The following is a 20,894-nucleotide window of genomic DNA, read 5'->3' as shown; positions in this document are numbered from 1 at the left end:
ACATTAACTAGGTCGCTGATTATTAAATTATAGTTGAGATCAGTGTCTGAGACTGATACAAATTGATGAGATTAATCTAGAATTAAACTCCTTCGATACTTGCCATGTTAACAGCATTAGATAGCGAGTCTATTGGCTAGATTAAAGTCTATGTATAGAATCATAGAATCATAGAAGTTACAACATGGAAACAGGCCCTTCGGCCCAACATGTCCATGTCGCCCAGTTTATACCACTAAGCTAGTCCCAATTGCCTGCACTTGGCCCATATCCCTCTATACCCATCTTACCCATGTAACTGTCCAAATGCTTTTTAAAAGACAAAATTGTACCCGCCTCTACTACTGCCTCTGGCAGCTGGTTCCAGACACTCACCACCCTTTGAGTGAAAAAATTGCCCCTCTGGACCCTTTTGTATCTCTCCCCTCTCACCTTAAATCTATGCCCCCTCGTTATAGACTCCCCTACCTTTGGGAAAAGATTTTGACTATCAACCTTATCTATGCCCCTCATTATTTTATAGACTTCTATAAGATCACCCCTTAACCTCCTACTCTCCAGGGAAAAAAGTCCCAGTCTGTCTAACCTCTCCCTGTAAGTCAAACCATCAAGTCCCGGTAGCATCCTAGTAAATCTTTTCTGCACTCTTTCTAGTTTAATAATATCCTTTCTATAATAGGGTGACCAGAACTGTACACAGTACTCCAAGTGTGGCCTCACCAATGCCCTGTACAACTTCAACAAGACATCCCAACTCCTGCATTCAATGTTCTGACCAATGACTGGTGGTTAGCAATGTTTTCAGAGCTAATACTACCTTGTGCTTATGACCGACATGATTGAGTCAATCTCCTCCATGCCATGGGATGTGGCATTAGGTTCTGGAATGTTGAGTTGATGAACCCCTTCAATGGCGGGTTATCTGCATTAGGGTTTGGGTTTGGGTTAGGGTTAGGATCCTCTGTTCCAGCTGAACCCACCTCATGCACTGGCAACTGTAGCTGAGCTCGCTGGATTAACCCTCATCTACCTTGATCTCAGATAACTTATACATTAAGTGACACGCTTATCTCTGCCTGTAACTGGCTGGTATAGCCATACAATTTGACATATATAACCTCTTGCTCTCTGTCCTGAATACACTTTGTACTTATAAAGGTAGCCTTCCATACCTGCTAGGTAAAGATTACTGCAGCAGATAATTAGAGAAGACAAAGAGAATCTTCTTCTAACTAATAGAGAACCTACATCTAATGAAGCCAAAGAGAGTCTGCTGAGAGGCAAGCACACTCTTATATAGCCTGAGTTCAAAGAAAAACCCCATTCTGTTCAATTGACCAATCAATGTGACAGACAGAAGATATAACCCGTTGGCGTTAATCACTTCGAACAGTCATATTCGTAGCCTGGAAGACGCCAAGTTCATGAGGCATGGATACCTAGACGGACCAGGCTTTACTTTTACTCCTCCTGACTTCTATGTCTCTTCTTTAACAAATGGTCCTACATCGGACCAGATAGGGCATAGCATATTTATGTCCCACTAATGCACTATTCCGATTACAGTACTTATCTGGGCTTCTTATCATTGGTAAGGAATGTTCTGTTCCAATAATTGTCTTAGTTTAACTACTGACTCCATTTTGTTGTACACCTTTAAAGCAAAACTCCATTTTGAGAACACATCAGGCAATTTACAGGGCATTTTCCCTACAATGGGGAGAAACTATTTTCTCTGGTTGGGGAGTCAGTGGCAAGGGGTCATCAATTAAAATTGTCACTAGAAAAGTGACGAGAGAGGTTAAGGGAAATTCCTTTACACAGAGAGTTGTTAAATCATGGAATGTTTTGCCATAGTGAATAGTTGAGGCAGATGCCACTGCCTATTCCAAGGAAAAAGTAGCCAAATAGTTGAAGCAAAGGAAGATACAGGTTTATGCAGAGAGAGCAAGATATTAGGATTAGTTTCAGATTACTCTAGCAAAGAGCCAGCACAGACACAATGGGCCAAATGACCACCTCTGTGCTGTAAACATATGATTCTATCAGACTCCTGAAAATTGGACATGGAAGTCCTTGTTTCAAAATTCTGGATCTAGCAGCACAAGGTTTCATATTTCAAGAAGTCTTTCCATTAGACAAGTTGAGCTAAGATTGACATTATTATAGACATGTCGCAGAAACGGAAAAAAAGAACAAGTATGCTGAATCTTACTGTTTTATTGGTAGATTGTTTCTTTAAATCTTAAATTCAAAAATGACCACAGCCCAGTTTGCACAATGCATTCACTCATGACAGTTGTTCCACAAAATGTACAAATCTACAGTATTATTGAGCACCATGAGAGCAACGTTTAGAAGAGAATGAACATGGTGTAGAGGCCTGACAAAAAATAGAAGTCTGATATCTATACTGCATTATTTTTTAAGATTGTGCAGAAATGCTACTATCGTAAGCCTCAAAGGGTTAAGCAAGTTTCAAGTCTAGGTAATTTGTTTAGAGATAAGTCTGTTGAAACAATTAACCCAAGTGCATAGAGGTCTCTGGTTCAGTTTAAATTTATGAAATTGACTGGAAATTGTAAATGGAACCATTCAAACAGGGATATTGCCCTTTGAAATGCATTGCATTTTTTAAAAATGGTTATTATTTTTGTTGACTTTCAATTTTAAAAACACTGTCAAGTCCTCACTCGGCTTACAGCTAACCAATAACTTCCAATTACCTGTTTGCACATAATGGAATAAATTTCACTGTGGAATTATTGCCTATTTTAACAGCCATAAGAGGGGTAATACCCTAGTGATGGGAAGAATTGGCAGCCATGTAGCCAATTGTACAGAATGATTAACCTATTCAGAGCTGATGAGCAAAACGGCAGAAAACTTATCAGATGCAATTTACGTTATTTAAAATGCCGCTCTCTTGGGTGCTTATGCAGATTAATGCCATGAATACTGAGTGACATTTTATAATACCTTCACATCTGGTAATAAAAGAGTAGACACAGTAGATTAACATTTGCAATAGTTATTTATACAAATGGTAACCCGGCAACCGAAGACAGAATAGCAGGGGTTGAGATAAGTAGTTCTCTGATCCCCACGAGGACCACAAATTAGGAAATAAGACGCAAGTCAAAAAGTTTTAATTCCCTACATGACAGAGACACATTTCCTCTTTAGAGTTTATTTGAACAGTTATATTTAGCACTTTCAAAAAATGAGCCATGAGATGGTGAGGATCAAATAAGGGAAAAATGTTCTCCTTCAAAGTCATCTACCAAAATTTAATTTGAGGCTGCATGTTTAAGAGATCTTATTGATAGGTTGTTGCTCGGCACTAGTTATCATTGTAGTGTAAGGAAACAATGGTAGTCTGTGACACAGATCCCTATATGGCCACCATCAGCACCACCCTGAGACTAGTCAACAGGTGGGTAAGTGGGCTTCTGTTTATCTTCATTACTTCTAATTATTACACCATGGATAATAAACCAAAGCTAGGATACCCCACTTGGGATTTCTTTTTCACTATTTCTCACTTGACGAACACTTCACATTCACCCTATAACCTTGCCTTCTCCTATTCCTCTTCTTTTTTTCTTCTGTTCAAATCTTTGACTATTTCCACTGTCTCCATGGCTGTGAGAACATGTGTGAATCTGCAATACCAGAGCTATTTTTAATCTTTCAGGCAATTGTGTAGCCTTCAGTTGTTAGTCTTATTACTGTTTATAATTCTTTATTAAATCCCATGATGGCTCACTCAGTTTATCCAGTGAATTGCTGAGTTATACAGGCCAAGGAAGTCCAGGTTCAATTCCCCTCCCTGTGCTGAGTTAGCTGGGGTGACTGGATTTCCACCACTGACCCGCTAAGGATGGGAGGGAGCAGCTGTGTTGTCCTCCACAGTCAAATAGTCTGCCGACGGCCAAGACTTAGGTATGAAAATAGTTATTTGCATGAGGTGCTGGAGGGAAATGAGTGCCCATGGAACCATATCTCAGCAAAGAGCCAATGCCTTCAGGAGAGGGAAGGAAAAACTAACATGGAAAACTCTTATCTGAATTTAAGTTAAAAGTTGCATTTGAGGTTATACAGGGGTAGGTTGAAATTAATGTACTTAGGAGGGTTATTCGGAAATGCATATGTTTGCCAATGGGGCAGAGGGTTCAGAAACTGATTTTCATCATACGTACAATATAGACAGACCTTAGATGTAAGGCAGAGTGAGAAACATCCACAAGATACAGAATCATAGAAATGATACAGCACAGAAGGAGGCTATTTAGCCCCATCGTGCTCGTTGGTAGAGCTATCCAATTAGTCCCACTCCCCTGCTCTTTCCCTATGGCCTGTAATTCTTTTCCTTTCAAGTATTTATCCAATTCCCTTTTGAAGGCTACTATTGAATCTGCTTCCACCACCCTTTCAAGCAGTGCATTCCAGATCACACAACTTGCTGCATATTTTTTTTTATTCCTCATGTCGCCTCTGGTTCTTTTGCCAATCACCTGTTGGCCAAGACACCAGAAGAACTCCCCTGCCCTTCCTCGAACAGTGCTGGGGGATCCCCTGTGTCCACTTGTGAGGGCAGACGGTTTAATGTCTCATCCGAAGGACGGCACCTCTGACAGTGCAGCACTGCCTCAGTACTGCACTGAGTGCCAGCCTACACCATGTATTCAAGGAGGTGAAATTGGTCAACGCCAGTAGCACAATATGCGCTGACAGCAATATGACAGGCTGTTTTACACCGTGCCTGATTTTCAAGCTTCTGGAATGGGGCTTGAATCCACAACCCTCTGACTCAGAGTTGAGAGTGCTACCATTGAACCTCGGCTGGCACATACAGTCATGGTCTGGCTGATTCTGCTTAGCTTCGTGAAGTGTAGCAGTCAAGGACTTCTTGGCTGATGGTATTCTCCGTGCCAACTATAATTATAATTTTTTTTTAAAAAGGGCAGGCAGATGTTAAAATGTTGCAAAGGTAATTCTAAAGCAACAATTATAGTTACTTTCTTAAATGGAGAAGGTTTGAATTGCACCTCGGTTAAAATAAGTATTGCAATAAAATGGAATCCAGTAATATTTAACTCGATTAGCCACCGAGACTAATACCAGCAGCAGGTGCCAATGTACCCTGGTGCCCCACGATATTCTACCACAGTGGACCTGGATCCAACTGCCAACACCCCCACCCCCCGAAGAAAAAACCCAATCTGAATATTGTAAACAATTTTACAACACCAAGTTATAGTCCAGCAATTTTATTTTAAATTCACAAGCTTTCGGAGGCTTCCTCCTTCCTCAGGTGAACGTTGTTGGAAATCAACAACGTTCGGAGGCTTCCTCCTTCCTCAGGTGAGGTTTCCAACAACGTTCACCTGAGGAAGGAGGAAGCCTCCGAAAGCTTGTGAATTTAAAATAAAATTGCTGGACTATAACTTGGTGTTGTAAAATTGTTTACAATTGTCAACCCCAGTCCATCACCGGCATCTCCACCACAATCTGAATATTGGCAATCCCCAAACCGCTTAACATTGTTCTTTTAAAAACATTATAATAAACACGACAAAGGTCGAGAAGGCACTAAAACTTATGCAGAAAAGTAAATATCACATATTAAAAGTGACAACGAGGAGGCGAGATGTTGTAAACAGAATCCCCTCCTCACAGTTCATGTGACTGAATAAGGACTTCAGACATTGGGTATTGGAATTACACACAGTATTTTCTGGATGATCTTCAAGGAGTACAAGGTACATTTGAGGCAATTTTCATCTGCCTACTGCTCCATTGATGCTGAAAGTTGGGACAGTCAGCAGAAGAAAATGGGCAGCCAACATTCGCGTTTTTAGGGCACGGCGCGGTTGAATTTCTAGGCTGGTGAATATGAAACCTGAGTCAATCAACCCTAGTGAACCAAAGTGCAAGCAAGTCAAAGGTTTGACAAATCAAATTGGGCAGAGCAGCCTTGAGGACGAGTTCATTGAGTGCATCAGGGATGGATTTCTTGAGCAGTATGTAACTGATCCTACAAGGGGGCAGGCAACCTTGGACCTGGTCCTGTGTAATGAGTCAGGATTAATTAATAATGTCCTAGTTAAGGATCCCCTTGGAACGAGCGACCACAACATGGTTGAATTCCATATCCAATTAGAGGGTGAGAAGGTTGATTCTCAAACAAGCGTACTGAGCTTGAATAAAGGAGACTATGATGGTATGAGAGCGGAATTGATTAAAGTGGACTGGGAAAATAGATTAAAGGGTAAGACGGTACATGAGCAGTGGTGTTCATTTAGGGAGTTATTTTACAACTTTCAAAATAAATATATTCCACTGAGGAAAAAAGGGTGTAAAAGAAATGACAGCCACCCGTGGCTAAGTAAAGAAATCAAGGATAGTATCCGACTAAAAACAAGGACATATAAGGTAGCCAAACTTAGTGGGAGGATAGAAGATTGGGAATTCTTCAAAAGACAGCAAAAAGTAACTAAAGGATTGATTAAGAAAGGGAAGTTAGATTATGAAAAGAAATTAGCAAAAAATATAAAAACAGATAGCAAGAGTTTCTATAGTTATATAAAAAGAAAAAGGGTGGCTAAGGCAAACATAGGTCCCTTAGAGGATGAGACCGGGAAATTAATGGTGGGAAACATGGAGATGGCAAAAATGCTGAACAAATATTTTGTTTCAGTCTTTACAGTAGAGGAAACTAAGAATATCCCAACACTGGACAAACAGGGGACTCTCGGGGGGGAGGAGCTAAATACGATTAAAATCACTCAAGAGATGGTACTCAGTAAAATAATGGGACTCAAGGCGGATAAATCCCCTGGACCTGATGGCTTCCATCCTAGGGTCTTGAGGGAAGTGGCAGTAGGGATTGTGGATGCTTTGGTGATAGTTTTCCAAAATTCCCTGGACTCAGGAGAGGTCCCGGCAGATTGGAAAACTGCTAATGTAACACCGTTATTTAAAAAGGGTAGTAGGCAGAAGGCTGGAAATTATAGGCCAGTTAGCTTAACATCTGTGGTGGGTAAAATTTTGGAGTCTATTATTAAGGAGACAGTAACGGAACATTTAGATAAGCATAATTTAATAGGACAAAGTCAGCATGGCTTTATGAAGGGGAAGTCATGTCTGACAAATTTGCTTGAGTTCTTCGAGGATATAACGTATAGGGTGGATAAAGGGGAACCAGTGGACGTAGTGTATTTAGACTTCCAGAAGGCATTCGACAAGGTGCCACATAAAAGATTATTACTTAAGATAAAAAATCACGGGATTGGGGGTAATATTCTGGCATGGGTGGAGGATTGGTTATCAAACAGGAAGCAGAGAGTTGGGATAAATGGTTCATTTTCGGACTGGCAACCAGTAACCAGTGGTGTTCCACAGGGGTCGGTGCTGGGTCCCCAACTCTTTACAATCTATATTAACGATTTGGAGGAGGGGACCGAGTGCAACATATCAAAATTTGCAGATGATACAAAGATGGGAGGGAAAGTAGAGAGTGAGGAGGACATAAAAAACCTGCAAGGGGATATAGACAGGCTGGGTGAGTGGGCGGAGATTTGGCAGATGCAATATAATATTGGAAAATGTGAGGTTATGCACTTTGGCAGGAAAAATCAGAGAGCAAGTTATTTTCTTAATGGCGAGAGACTGGAAAGTACTGCAGTACAAAGGGATCTGGGGGTCCTCGTGCAAGAAAATCAAAAAGTTGGTATGCAGGTGCAGCAGGTGATCAAGAAAGCCAACGGAATGTTGGCTTTTATTGCTAGGGGGATAGAATATAAAAACAAGGAGGTATTGCTGCAGTTATATAAGGTATTGGTGAGACCGCACCTGGAATACTGCATACAGTTTTGGTCTCCGTACTTAAGAAAAGACATACTTGCTCTCGAGGCAGTACAAAGAAGGTTCACTCGGTTAATCCCGGGGATGAGGGGGCGGACATATGAGGAGAGGTTGAGTAGATTGGGACTCTACTCATTGGAGTTCAGAAGAATGAGAGGCGATCTTATTGAAACATATAAGATTGTGAAGGGTCTTGATCGGGTGGATGCAGTAAGGATGTTCCCAAAGATGGGTGAAACTAGAACTAGGGGGCATAATCTTAGAATAAGGGGCTGCTCTTTCAAAACTGAGATGAGGAGAAACTTCTTCACTCAGAGGGTGGTAGGTCTGTGGAATTTGCTGCCCCAGGAAGCTGTGGAAGCTACATCATTAGATAAATTTAAAACAGAAATAGACAGTTTCCTAGAAGTAAAGGGAATTAGGGGTTATGGGGAGCGGGCAGGAAATTGGACATGAAGCTGAGTTCGGATCGGTCAATGCCCTGTGGGTGGCGGAGAGGGCCCAGGGGCTATGTGGCCGGGTCCTGCTCCGACTTCTTGTGTTCTTTAGATTTGTGGTTGGGATCAGATCAGCCATGATCTTATTGAATGGCGGAGCAGGCTCGAGGGGCCGATTGGCCTACTCCTGCTCCAATTTCTTATGTTCTTATGTTCTTATGTTTCAATATTAACCGATTAAACCATCAAATGCGTGAAACATGGCCCTAACCCACCGCGCACACGCCCGTTGCCGTTTTTACGGCGGTGGATATCATGGCGTCTGTGTGCCCCGGCATGCAATTGGGAGCCCGATTTAAAATTAACTGCAGCTGCGTGGGTTTCCCAGGGGTCGGGAAACCCAACAGTGAAAGGGAGGTGGGAGCTGCTGCTCCACAAGGTAAATGCCTTTTCCAGCACACCTTTTGGGCCAGGAGGAACAGGAGTGCTCCCCAAAGCCCCTCAAGGAAGACTTCAGCCTCCGCCCTGCTGATCGCGGCCACTCTCTCCCCCGCTCCAGCCCTGATGTCCTCTCTTCCCCCACCCCGCCCCGATGTCCGACCTTCCTCCCCAGCCCCCATGTCTGACCTCTCCCCTTTACCAATGTCCTCTGTCTCCTCCTGCACCGATGTCCTACCTTTCTCCCCCTGCACTGATGTCCTACCTTCCTCCCCCGCCACGATTTTCGTCCATTCCCCACCCCCGCCACTGTGCTGATCTTTCCCCCTCCCGATTGCAGGGTACTGTCCCCAAGGGTCCCCGGCTGCGGCCTCCTGCCGCTGGTTTTCCCACCTGGCCAGCGGCCAGGCTATTAATTTGGCTGGCTGACGGGTGGGAAACGGATCCAAAAAATTATAATCAGGTTCTGCTGTCAAGTTTGGCATTACCACCGTGTCCCCCACCTTGTCGGGTTCTTTGACTGCTTTCGGCCTCCCCCGCACCTTCCCATCTCTCCATAAATATTAGGGCCAAAGAGTCAGGCGTCAAAATGTGATACTAAAATGTCACAGCCAAAATGTGATATAGGAAGTATAACATGGCAGACAGGAAGTGCAGGCTATCATACTATTATTAGCAGATTCACTGCAGCATTGCTAATGGTGAACCAGAGGTTATGCTGTTGCAAGGAAGGGTGGAATCGGTTGCAAAGGTATGTAGTTTGTGGTAGGGCCAAAGAGGATGGTTTTGGTCTTCCAAATGCATAACTGGATATCAGACAAACAGTTTGACAATGCAGAGGCAATGGAAGAGTTGAGAGAGGTAGAACTGAGCATCATCAGCGTACATGTGGAAGCTGATCCCATGTCTATGGCTGATGTCGCCATGGGCCAGCATAGAGATAAAGAAAAGGAGGGGACCAAGGATAGATGCTTGGGGACTCCAGAGGTAACAGTGCGGGGACTGGAAGAGAAGCCGTTGCTGGAGATGCTCTGGCAACGATCAGAGAGGTAAGAGTAGAACCAGCAAAGGCAATCTCACCGAGCTATACAAGGGAGGAGAATTGTTAGTGGAGGATGGCGTGGTCGACCATGTCAAAAGCTGCATAGAGGTCAGGGAGGATGAGGAGGGATATACCACCACAGTCACAGAATATGTCATTTGTGACTTTGGTTAGGATCGTTTCAGTGCTTTGGCACGACAGAAACCTGATAGGAGAGTTTTAAGTATGAAGTAGTGCATTCCACTTCCTCACAAGTATTAAAAACATTCTCCTGTCCTAAATCTCTTATATTTAACATTATGTCCATGTCCCCTTGTTCTAGACCCCTCAATCACTGGAAACAATCCATTTTTATTTACTCTGTCTAGTCCCTGCATAATTTTAAACACCTCCATCAAATCACCTCATAATCTTCGTTCTAACAAAAATAGCCTCAATCTTTCAAGTTTTTCTATGTATTTATATTTCCTCATAGCATCCTAGTGAATCTGCGCTGTACCTTTTTTATTGCCTCAACATACTTCCTAAAGCATGGAGCCCAAAACTGCAAGCAGTACTCCAACTGTGGCCTTACTAAGGTTTTGGGATTATTTTTTGAGCAATTTGATTATTTGTACTGACTAGGCTTCTCCTTACTAACAATCCTTTCGAACAAATTAATATATGGGTGGATCTAAATTAATACATTTGATACCAACCAATAAACAGAAAGAACTTCGCTTGAGGTAGAATACATTTTATATCAGTCAGTCAAATGGAAAATAGTTTGGATAAATTTATAAATGTGGCTGATTATCTGTTGCATAAAAATGAAGTGCTAGACAGGAAGAATGACAAAATCACTTATTATACTTACATCTTCATAATATATAGATAGTCATTAGTTAGTCTTGCACCTAGCATGTCCATCACACTTCAAAGCATCACATGTGCAGTCTTTGTTACACTTGCACCTGATAAAATAGTTACAAATGAGAACATATGGAACCTATCTGTGGACAAATGGCATCTTAAAAAAGATAGATTGAAAAAGAAAGAAAACAATTAGCCAGACCTCACTGTGTGCCTATTTCAGCAATTAGACTTTATGGTCTCAAAGCTTCAGGGTAGGTCAACATAGATCCTACTTAGCAGCTGAATAATTCATTGTGCATTACATGGTAAATCACTCCCATCCTTATAAAACATTGCAGCTCTGACTTATTGTGAGCAATACCAAGGGTGAATTACTGGTAGTGATCCTTTTCCTGGAACAATTTTGCCAATCACCTTCATCATTTTGCAAACTTCAATTAGGTTATCTCAAAGTGTCATCTTTTCAAAGGCAGCATTGTAGTATCATCAAAGTATCCTCAATCCTACTCTGCTGTTCTCAGTTAACGGCTTAGAGAACATTCAAACAGTCAGCCTCTTCACTAAGAGATAATTAAATGACTCTGGTATTGATGAGATGCCCAGATCGCAGATCTCCACATTTACTTAAAGCACAAGTCATTTATTCTCTTGTGCACCCTTGACAAAACAGTTTATTGCAGGAATGGAAGATGTTTAATATAGAATTGATAGAAGCTTTTTTTTAAAAAAAAGGATCACTGAGTGCGTTCAGTTCTTCAACCTGAACTCTTTAAAAAAAATCTCAACGGTGGCATTGTGACAAAACAGCCACTTTACCAAATCAATCACAAAGGATTCAAAAGGACAATCAAAGACTGGCTGACGAAAAATACTGGATACAGCACTGAAGAATTGCTGAACACATTGCAATCTTTGTTGCTATGATTAGCCAACAATTAACCCCTGCTGTTTTATACTTGTGTCCTACAATATTTAAACATGGCCCAAATCAAGCAGGTACAGTGAGCTTATTAGCCAATCCCATATCATAACCAATGATCACATTTTAAAACATCAACCATGTTGTATTCATTTCTATTTAATTTATGATGTTTTATATCATAATAAAGTCTATGTCATCAACGAGTTTGGCCTAGCTAAATTTTGTCATACCTAGCCCATGTAAATTCCCCATAACTCCATGAACAGATGGGCATTTGAATAGTCTAGGTCGTTGAATTAATCCTTTATACCATCAAACCTCCTCTAAAAGATTCCTGTGACCTTTTCCTTCCCTCTTTATTTCACTCCTTTGCATTTTTTCATTTGATATCCTTTTCAAATTATGTTTCTAAATTTGTTTCAAATGATTTTTATAATCCTGCTTGACATCATAAACCTGGCCAGCAAACGATGTGCAATAATAAGTAGCCTCTGATGACGTTTTCTAAATGCAGAAGGGAATTTGGCTTTTAATTAAAGACTGACACAAAAAAACCTTACGGTATTGGCAGTCTTAAAATAATCAGACCTTGGAAAGATAGAATCTATAAATCAAAAAACTGTTGGAAGTTCTGATGTTTTTTTCAACTCAACTAGGTAAACAGTGTCAATGCCAAAAATACATTACTCTGTAATTATGTTCCTTCTTCACAGGGGAATCATTACTCAATTCAAAACTGCCACTATATATATTTTATATAAGCTTTGTGCCTGCGCACTCTCCCTGTGTGTAACATTTTCTTCCTGTAGCATCATATCTTCTCTATCACACTTTGTTGATTGGCTCAAAGTAAAACAACTGCAAATCAGAAGTGAAGAAGTTGTGGAAAACATCTGAATCAACAGCAAGGAAAATGGCCAGAAAGGTACCAATTAGAAATTACTAAGGACTTATCAAAACAAACAATACTGAATGACCAGTGAAGTGAACCTACCAATAAAATAAAGTGGAAGGTGAACCAGTCAAATCACAAAATGTTTTTTGGAAAACAAATGTAATTTTTCAGTAATTGAAATTTCTAAAGTCTAAAATAAGATTTGTAAATTGGAAAGACTATCTGTGTGTGTATGTTGTGTGTATGTACGTTTGATATAATTGTAAAACACCTTTTTTTCTGTTTATAATTGAAGAAGCCTTTTTTGAGGAGATTTTGGCCTCCATTTTAGCACCCGCTATCGGGTGCGTTTCTGGCGGGGGGGCTCCGAAAATCGTGGAATCCCGGAGCGGGTCGGGAGCCCGGCTCCAACTCGCCCACTTCTGGGTTCTCCACAGACGCGCCGACGTGCGCGCGCAGCCCCCACATGTGGGAATCCCGCAGGCAATTAAAGCCAGCGGGGTGCCAATTGAGACTATTTACCTAGATATTTCAGGTCATTAACAGACCTGATTAAGGGAATATGTCAGGAGGGGTGGGATTTTAGAAACAACTGGGACTGTTTCCCTTACTGGGGGAAACACTCCCAGTTGAAATGGACGTGTTGCAGCTGTCAGCCTGTGGCAGCTGCAAAGGCCCATTTGACAGGTGGGGGGTGGGGGTGGGGAGACCCTCACTCATTGCAGGAGGCCACTCTGTCACTTTGGACAACGTTTGGCCTCCACCACCCTCCTCCTGACAATCAAATTCACCAACTTGCACACTTACCCCAGGGTCCAGACACATTTACCTACCTTGCGGACCCCCTCAGATGTACATCTTCCGGATGGGGGCCGCCATAGCTGCAGTCATGACCTCCTCGGAGGGCGAACAACATCACCAGCCTCGCCGGCCAAGCCGTCCACCTCTGACACGTGGAGCTCCACAACACAGTGCACAGCAGGAGGGAGGGCAACCGCAGAGAGAGATGCATTGCAGGGGGCACTACCCTCGCCACAGGGTCCACAGACCGAGGCTCAGCTTCCTGGACCTCTCTGAGCAGCAGTGCACATGGAGGCTCAGAGTCACTCGACATGTAGTCGTGGACATCTGCAGCCTCCTTCATGCCGAGCTGCTCCCGGTTGGCCCGAGCACCATCTTCTTACCTGTCGCTGTCAAAGTCACCACTGCCCTCAACAACTTCTCCTCCGCATCCTTCCAGGGTGCCACCGGGGACATCGCCGACGTCTCTCAGTCGTCTGCACAAAAGAGCCATGCAAATGCACCTACACCCACTTTGCAGTGACACAATGGGTGGCATCAGGTGTGGGTCTTCAATGATCCTCAGGGAAGGGCATTATTGCACAAACCAGACAAGATTCGCAAAGACGTGGCAGTAGTGGTGCCAATATAATATGTGATGTGAGTTGGTCAGAAATTAAATATAAGTAAAAACCATGACAAACCCTCAAAAACCCTTGTGCATCCCCTTCATGCTCACGACACGTTTGCCTTACGCTTCCTACTGCATAAATGTGATGCATGCGCTGTGGCTGCAGCACAGGTAGTGGCAGGTTGAGTGAGGCTGACCGTGAAAGAGATGCATGAGAGGGTGAGTATGAGATAGAGCCATGAGATTGTATGAGGATTGGGTTGAGTACTGGCGAGGTGAGTAAGTGCAGGTAAGATGAGGATGAGGTTTGAGTGGGTGTGAGGGGTGATGTGACAGAGTAGTGTTGGCAGTGCAGAAGGAGATGTGGGGTGGGGGCGGTGATGTGGCAGACGGAGTGTAGGGGAATGAGTAAGTGTACTCACTTTGGCTGACCGACTTAGGGCATTGCAGCGCCTCCTGCACTGTATGCAGGTGTGCGATATGTTGGTGGTGCAGGTGACCTCCTCTGCCACCTCGAGCTACGCCTTCTTGGTGGCAGAGGCAGGCCGCTTCCTCCCGCCCGCCGGGGGGAAGATCTCTGTCCTCCCCCTCCTCCTCACCCCATCTAATGATACCTGGAGTGAGGCATCATTAAACTGGGAGCAGCCTTCCCCCTGGGCTGCTCCATGCTGTAATTTTTCCTATTTGTTGCAGCATCAGTCAGTGGAGGACTGCCCCTTTAAATAGTGCTCCTCCAGCTGACAGAGCTTACTGCGCATGCGCAGTCCGCCTGAAGCGCAGATCAGCAGTGGGGAACCCGGAACAAGAGGTAAGTGGATCCAATTAGGCTGCGATCGCGCGCGGGGCAGACTGATTTCACCGGGCGCGTGCCCCCTGCCGCGAACCCGCAGCCCTGGTAACATCGAGCCTTTTATCTTAAAAGACAAAAATTAATTTTGAAACATTTTCAGTTAACTACATAATTTCAAGCTAATTACATCACCCATGTTTGTTTATATTTAGCTTTATCGTTGAGAAGCTGATTACATCGCTTGTGTTATCTGATTGTAAACACCCATATTAATTACATAACTTTAATCATAACTATCAACTACCAAAAAAAGGTTCTCAATTCTCACATCTTTGCCGTACATTTTGATTTTGACCTATTGCATCTCTGTTTCTGTAAAAAGAAAAAAGGACTTGCATGCTGCCAAATGTATTTCCTCCTCCCACCTCACTGATATTGCTGTATTTTACTAATGAACCACTTATTCTTGCAATTAATTTCTAAATCTACCCACACAAACCTAGATTTCAGGCTGCCAACATGACATAATTTTAAATCATGTAACTGAATCTCAAATGTGACTAATCACATTGCAACCAATGATTCAACTGTTAAAGACAGGTTTGGGGATTGGTTGCTCTTAGAATAGGTTCGAAAATATCAGAATTTATATTTTGAACAAATTGAAATCTGCTTTTGCAAATCAGCAGCAAAAATATTACGTTAACGTTTTTTTGCTTTATTTTGCAGCTGGTCCCCAACGATTTTCTCCCATGATGCAGCACCCAATGGTCTCAGAAACCAAGCAGCAATGGTCAGCACATCCCCATTTCCCTGGGTCCCACCAGGCAGAATCAGTTGCCAAAGCAAAGGGTGGAAGTAGTGGAGGTGGCAACAAAAGCTTCATGGCCCAGATCATACCTGTATATGGATTTGGATTATTTATGTACATTCTGTACATCCTCTTCAAGGTACTGTGGAAATTATTTACTAGATGACCTTATGGTGCAAGCTGAGCTCAAAGCAAACAAGCATTTCAGGCTTCATTTTTTCTTATATTGCGCTGTTCCCTTGTAAAGTTAATTAACATACTCAGGATTATAAAACAGCAAAAAATGGCACAAAAGGATCAAATATGGGAAGAGCAACATAATTAAGGGAAGATGAGGGGGGAGGGAGGAGAGGCAGCTTACAATGGTCTCACTTTTTTGGGTATGGGGCTTACATTATTGCGTAATCTCGTATTCATTGTTTTTACCTGGCCTCCAGCTTCAAAAGGTTGGATATTCCTGCCCCACCACATCCATACACAAAGACAATTATATATTTTTAGCAATAGTGCTGAATAGCATCTTGATGCAGACATTACATTTACTTAAGTCACACAAGAGAAAAATGGATACTTTGTAAACACTGGCACACAAGATCATAAACATAAGGGCCGATTTTAAACCCCCCGCCTGGGGGACCTGTGCTGGCGGGGCGTAAGATGGCGGAGTAGGGGGGGGGGGTTGGGGTGGCATTGCATTCCTGACATGTTCCTGCTCCTCATCATGTTAACTTGCCTGAATTCAGGCACAGGAAGGCTGTCTGCCCAAATGAGCGGGGGCCCAATTTAAATGGCAAAGTTGCATCCCATTGAGGTCTTTGGTGATGCACAAGCCATTTTAACCATGAGCAAAGGTTTGTGGCAGCAAGGATCCAGGCCCAGGTAAGTGATTTTGAAACATATTTGGAAGGATCCTTGCGAGCCAGGAGGAGCAGAAGTATGCCATCTGGCCTGATAAGGATACCTTTGGCCTCCCCTGTCCCAAGCTTCCCCCTGTTTCCATGGGTCCCCTATGGCAGTCTGACCCCCATCTAATTATGGCTCCTACCTATCAGTGTTGACGTCATCCCATCGACTTTGGGCTGGATTCAGATTTGGAGCACGCAAATGAGGCCTGGTAGTTAAAATCTACCGGGCCTCAACCTCGGTGGGGGGGGGCAGACGGTTCACTACCCTCTTCGGCCCCCGCATCCGATTCTCGCCCCAAGTTAAAAATCGGCCCTATAATGTATTAATTAAATCTACGTTTATAAATTGTGGGGAGAAAGAGATGAGAAATCTTGTCATGTGATTGAAATAGAGATGAACTGAGAAGATGAACTGTGATTAAACATAGCAGTGCAATTGCCACAGACTGATATAGCTCATTTATTGTTCTCCAAAAAAAACATCAGGCAGACTGAAGCTATCTAGCATCGTGCATTGTGTCTGGGAGAAGTAATGTGCATTGATTGAATTTAATACCTCAGAGATGCTCACCTTTGAGTGATAGTAGAAATAAGATAGAGCTGAGACCAGCAAATATGATTGGTGCAAATGAAGTATGTTAGGTGTAATAACATATCCAATCTATTTGGTGGTCCTTTGATTTAATACTTTGAGAAGTGAACCGGACAACACTCAAATATGTTTCAGTATTGCTTTGTGGCCGTTATTTACTGCAGTTTAAGGAAATTATATAATATAATATTCGGACCCAGTTTACTGCTCCAGAGTTGGGATACTTCTGCTTACCCGAAATAATTTTTGGTTGTCAATCAGATTTTAGTTTTTTATAATAGCAGAGAAGAAAGCCTATTCATTGAATTGTGGAATATTACAGCACAGAAAGAAACCTTCTGCCCATCACATTTCCTCCACATGTGCCTCCATACCCTTTAATATTCCTCTTTTTCAAACAACTTTTTAATCCCTTTTAAAAGAATTTATTAACTTCAATAATTGTTCAATAATGGTTTATAGATACTTTTAAATTCTATCCTCTGTGTAACTATTTTTTTTCTAAGCTCCCTTTTAATTATTTTTGCGATTATCTTAAGTTTGTACCCACTTGTTACTGTCTCACAGACAAGTGGGAACAATTGATCATTATTTAGCTTATAGCCCTTCATAACCTTGAAGATCTCTACCTCTTAACCTTCTCAACTCTGGTGGAAGAAGGTTCTAAATTCTCAAGTCTCTTCATAGCTGTAACTGGTCATCCCTGGTAACACCCTAGTGAATCTACACTCCAGCTTTTCTATCCTTTCTATAAAGAGGTGCCTACAAACTCTACACAGTATTCTAGCCATGGCCTAACTTATACACTTTTAACAACTTGTTCTTGTGCCCTATGCCTTTAGATACAAAACCAAGGATTCGGTTTTAGTTACTTACTCAATGACATCAGTATCTGCACACCAGCACTCCTTGCTTTTCCAGTCCAATTGAAATCTTACCATTTAATGTGTGTTTCCTTTCCCTACTCTTACTTCAAAAATGTCTTACTTCATATTTTTCTAAAGTGAACTGCATCTGTCACTTATCTGCCAATCATATCAGACTATCGATTTCCTCTGTCTTTCACAATTTGCCATACCCCCAGTTTGGTGGTCTCAGCAAATTTTGACAGTGTTCCTTAATTCTTCAATATTTATGTAGAAAGTTAACCAGAACAGCTGCAACACAGATTGCCACTCACCTCATCTTTCCAGGCCAAGAATCTTCCTTTTAGCTTCATCAAAGATTCTATTTGTCTTCCTGTGCTGCAAATATCTCTCTACCCAGGTGGCCACAGTCCCCGTAACTCCATCTAATTACCTAATTATATCATGGTTATTGCTTCCCAAATGTTCCCTGTAAGGTCACCTACTTACTCCACTTCATCACCAAGAACCAGGTCAAATAATGCTTCCTTCCTTGCTGTAATAGCAACATAATGAGTGAGAAAACAGGCCTGAACACATGCAAAAAATAACTCTTTCTCACCACAAAACATTTTTTCGTATCCCAGTCTATTTGTGGATAATTAAGATCTCCTACAATTATAACTCAATTTAGTTAATACACTTCTCTAATTTGGCTACAAATTTCACCCTTAATTTCCTTTGACAGGCTATAATATATCCCCAGTACTGTGACCAATCTCTTCTTTTCCTCAGTTCAGTCCAAAAATAATCTGTTGGTTCTTTAGCTGGCAGCTAGGGTTTTAAAAGCCTGTAGGTTGTAGAAGTCCACAATTTTTTAAAAAATAGGTTGCACCCATACTCAGTTTGTTCCATGAAAAAAGTCAGTTTTATATCCCCATGGAGAATGTATTAAAGTGATTACTTATAACGGCGGATTTTCTTAGTTCTTGCTTCACCTGCCAGCAGCACATTTCAGGAAATTACAGGTGTGCTGACCACAATTTCCTGATGTGTGCAGCTGGGAGAGGTTGATGCTCCCCGTCATGGTGTGAACTCAAAGTTACCTTCTCAACGTGCAATTTTGTTATTCTTAATTATAATCAAATTATAAACTTATCTAAATTTCTGGCACTTGATTCGATGATTAAGGGAAAATATATTCTACCCAAACTAAATTTCTTCCAGTTGGTAAAAGAATTTGATCCTGTGGGAGGTGGAAAGTTACACAATGAATGATTCTAGTTAAATATCTTTAATATGAACAGGACAAAGTTAACTCAAGGGGTTTGCTGCTAATTGCTCGGTCAGCATACGAAGGACAGCAGCTTGCTGCATGAAGAGATAAGAGGTGTATGTGAAATGAGAAAATTTATATTAATGGATGACTTCAATCAACCAAATATTAATTGCGAATAACCAGGCAGTTTGGAGTCAGAGTTGGTAAATGTAATTCATTACTGCTTCATAGCCACAGGAGGTAGTGCACATCTTGATCTGGTAATGGTAAGTGAAACATACAGGAAATGGAAGTCATGACATCTTTGGACAATAACAACTACAGAATGCTTCAATTCAATAAGATCCAGGACTGAGGTTTACTGAGGACTAGGGGCCCAGTATTAGGAGGGAGGCGGGTTGCCAGCGGGGGTGGGGGGGGGGTCGACTGGGCACGTGGGTAACCCGCCCAGTAAAATCAGTGGGTTCCGCACGCGATCGTAGTAAATTGAAGCCACTTACCTTGGCTTCCGGGTTTCGCGCTGGAAAGCTGTGCAGCGGGCGGACTGCGCACCTGCATCATGGGCTGTCAGCTGGAGGAGCCCTATTTAAAGGGACAGTCCTCCACTGACTGATGCTGCAGAAAGAACCCAAAATTACAGTATGGAGCAGCCCAGGGTGAAGGCTGCTCCCAGGTTTAATGATGCCTCACTTCAGGTCCTACTGGATGGGGTGAGGAGGTGGGGGAGGACAGAGATCTTCTCCCCGGCGAACGGGAGGAAGTGGCCTGCCTCTGCCACCACGAAGGCCTGGCAGAGGAGGTCACCACTACCACCAACATATCACGCACCTGCATACAGTGCAGGAGACGCTTCAATCACCTAAGTAGGTCAGCCGAAGTGAGTACACTTACTCATTCCCCTACACTCCGTCTGCCACATCACCGTCCCCACCCCACATCTCCTTCTGCACTGCCAACACTACTCTATCACATCACTCCTCACACCCATTCAAATCTCATCCTCATCTTACCTGCACTCATTCACCTCACCAGTACTCATCCCACCACTACCACTCAACCCAATCCTCATTCAATCTCATGGTTCTGTCTCATACTCTCCCTCTCATGGTCAGCCTCATCTCACCTGCCACTACCTGTGCTGCAGCCACAGGGCATGCATCACATATGTGTAGTAGGAAGCGTAAGGCAAACATGTCGTGAGCATGAAGGGGATGCACAAGGGTGTTTGAGGGTTTGTCATGGTTTTTACTTATATTTGATTTCTGATCAACTCACATTACATATTATATTGTCACCACTACTGCCACGTCTTGGCCATTCTTGACTGGCTTGTGCAATAATGCCCTTTCGTGAGGTTCTCCATGAACACCTTTGATGTCACCCATTGGGTCACCCTACAGTGGGTGTATGTGTAGTTGCACGACTACTTTGTTCAAGTGCCTGTTGCGCAGCACTGTGTTGTGTAGCTCCACGTGGCGGAGGTGGAAGGCATGCCTGGCGAGGCTGGTGATGTTGCTCGTCCTCCAATGGAGTGATGAATGCAGCAATGGACCCTCTCCCCATCCTGACGGTGAGAGTGTGAGGGGGTCCACAAAGTAGTTAAATATGTTTGGACAGCAGAGTTTAGGGTATGATTTAATAATTTGGAGTGTGGAGACAACGGTGTGGCAGGCAAAACTTTGTCTGAGGTGACAGAGTGCCCTGCTGCAATGAATGAGGGTTTACCCCGCACCTGTTAAATGGACCTTTGCAGCTGCTGCTGGCTGCAACACGTCTGTTTAAACAGGAAATGTTTCCCCCAGC

The 20,894-nt window shown here is 42.8% G+C and overlaps 1 protein-coding gene across 1 annotated transcript in view; it reads left to right on the top strand.

Moving 5' to 3' along the window:
* ric3a (RIC3 acetylcholine receptor chaperone a) overlaps nt 1-20,894 on the top strand; it is a 68,732-nt gene that overhangs the window by 25,242 nt on the left and 22,596 nt on the right. Inside the window, exon 2 of the mRNA XM_067993917.1 lies at nt 15,389-15,609. Within this exon, the coding sequence (XP_067850018.1) occupies nt 15,389-15,609 (221 nt within the window). The remainder of the gene's footprint in view (nt 1-15,388; nt 15,610-20,894) is intronic.

Source organism: Heptranchias perlo, chromosome 12 (assembly GCF_035084215.1).
Source record: "Heptranchias perlo isolate sHepPer1 chromosome 12, sHepPer1.hap1, whole genome shotgun sequence".
Taxonomy (NCBI): domain Eukaryota; kingdom Metazoa; phylum Chordata; class Chondrichthyes; order Hexanchiformes; family Hexanchidae; genus Heptranchias; species Heptranchias perlo.
Note: the sequence above shows the minus strand (reverse complement) of the source record. Positions and strands in the feature narration are given on the sequence as shown.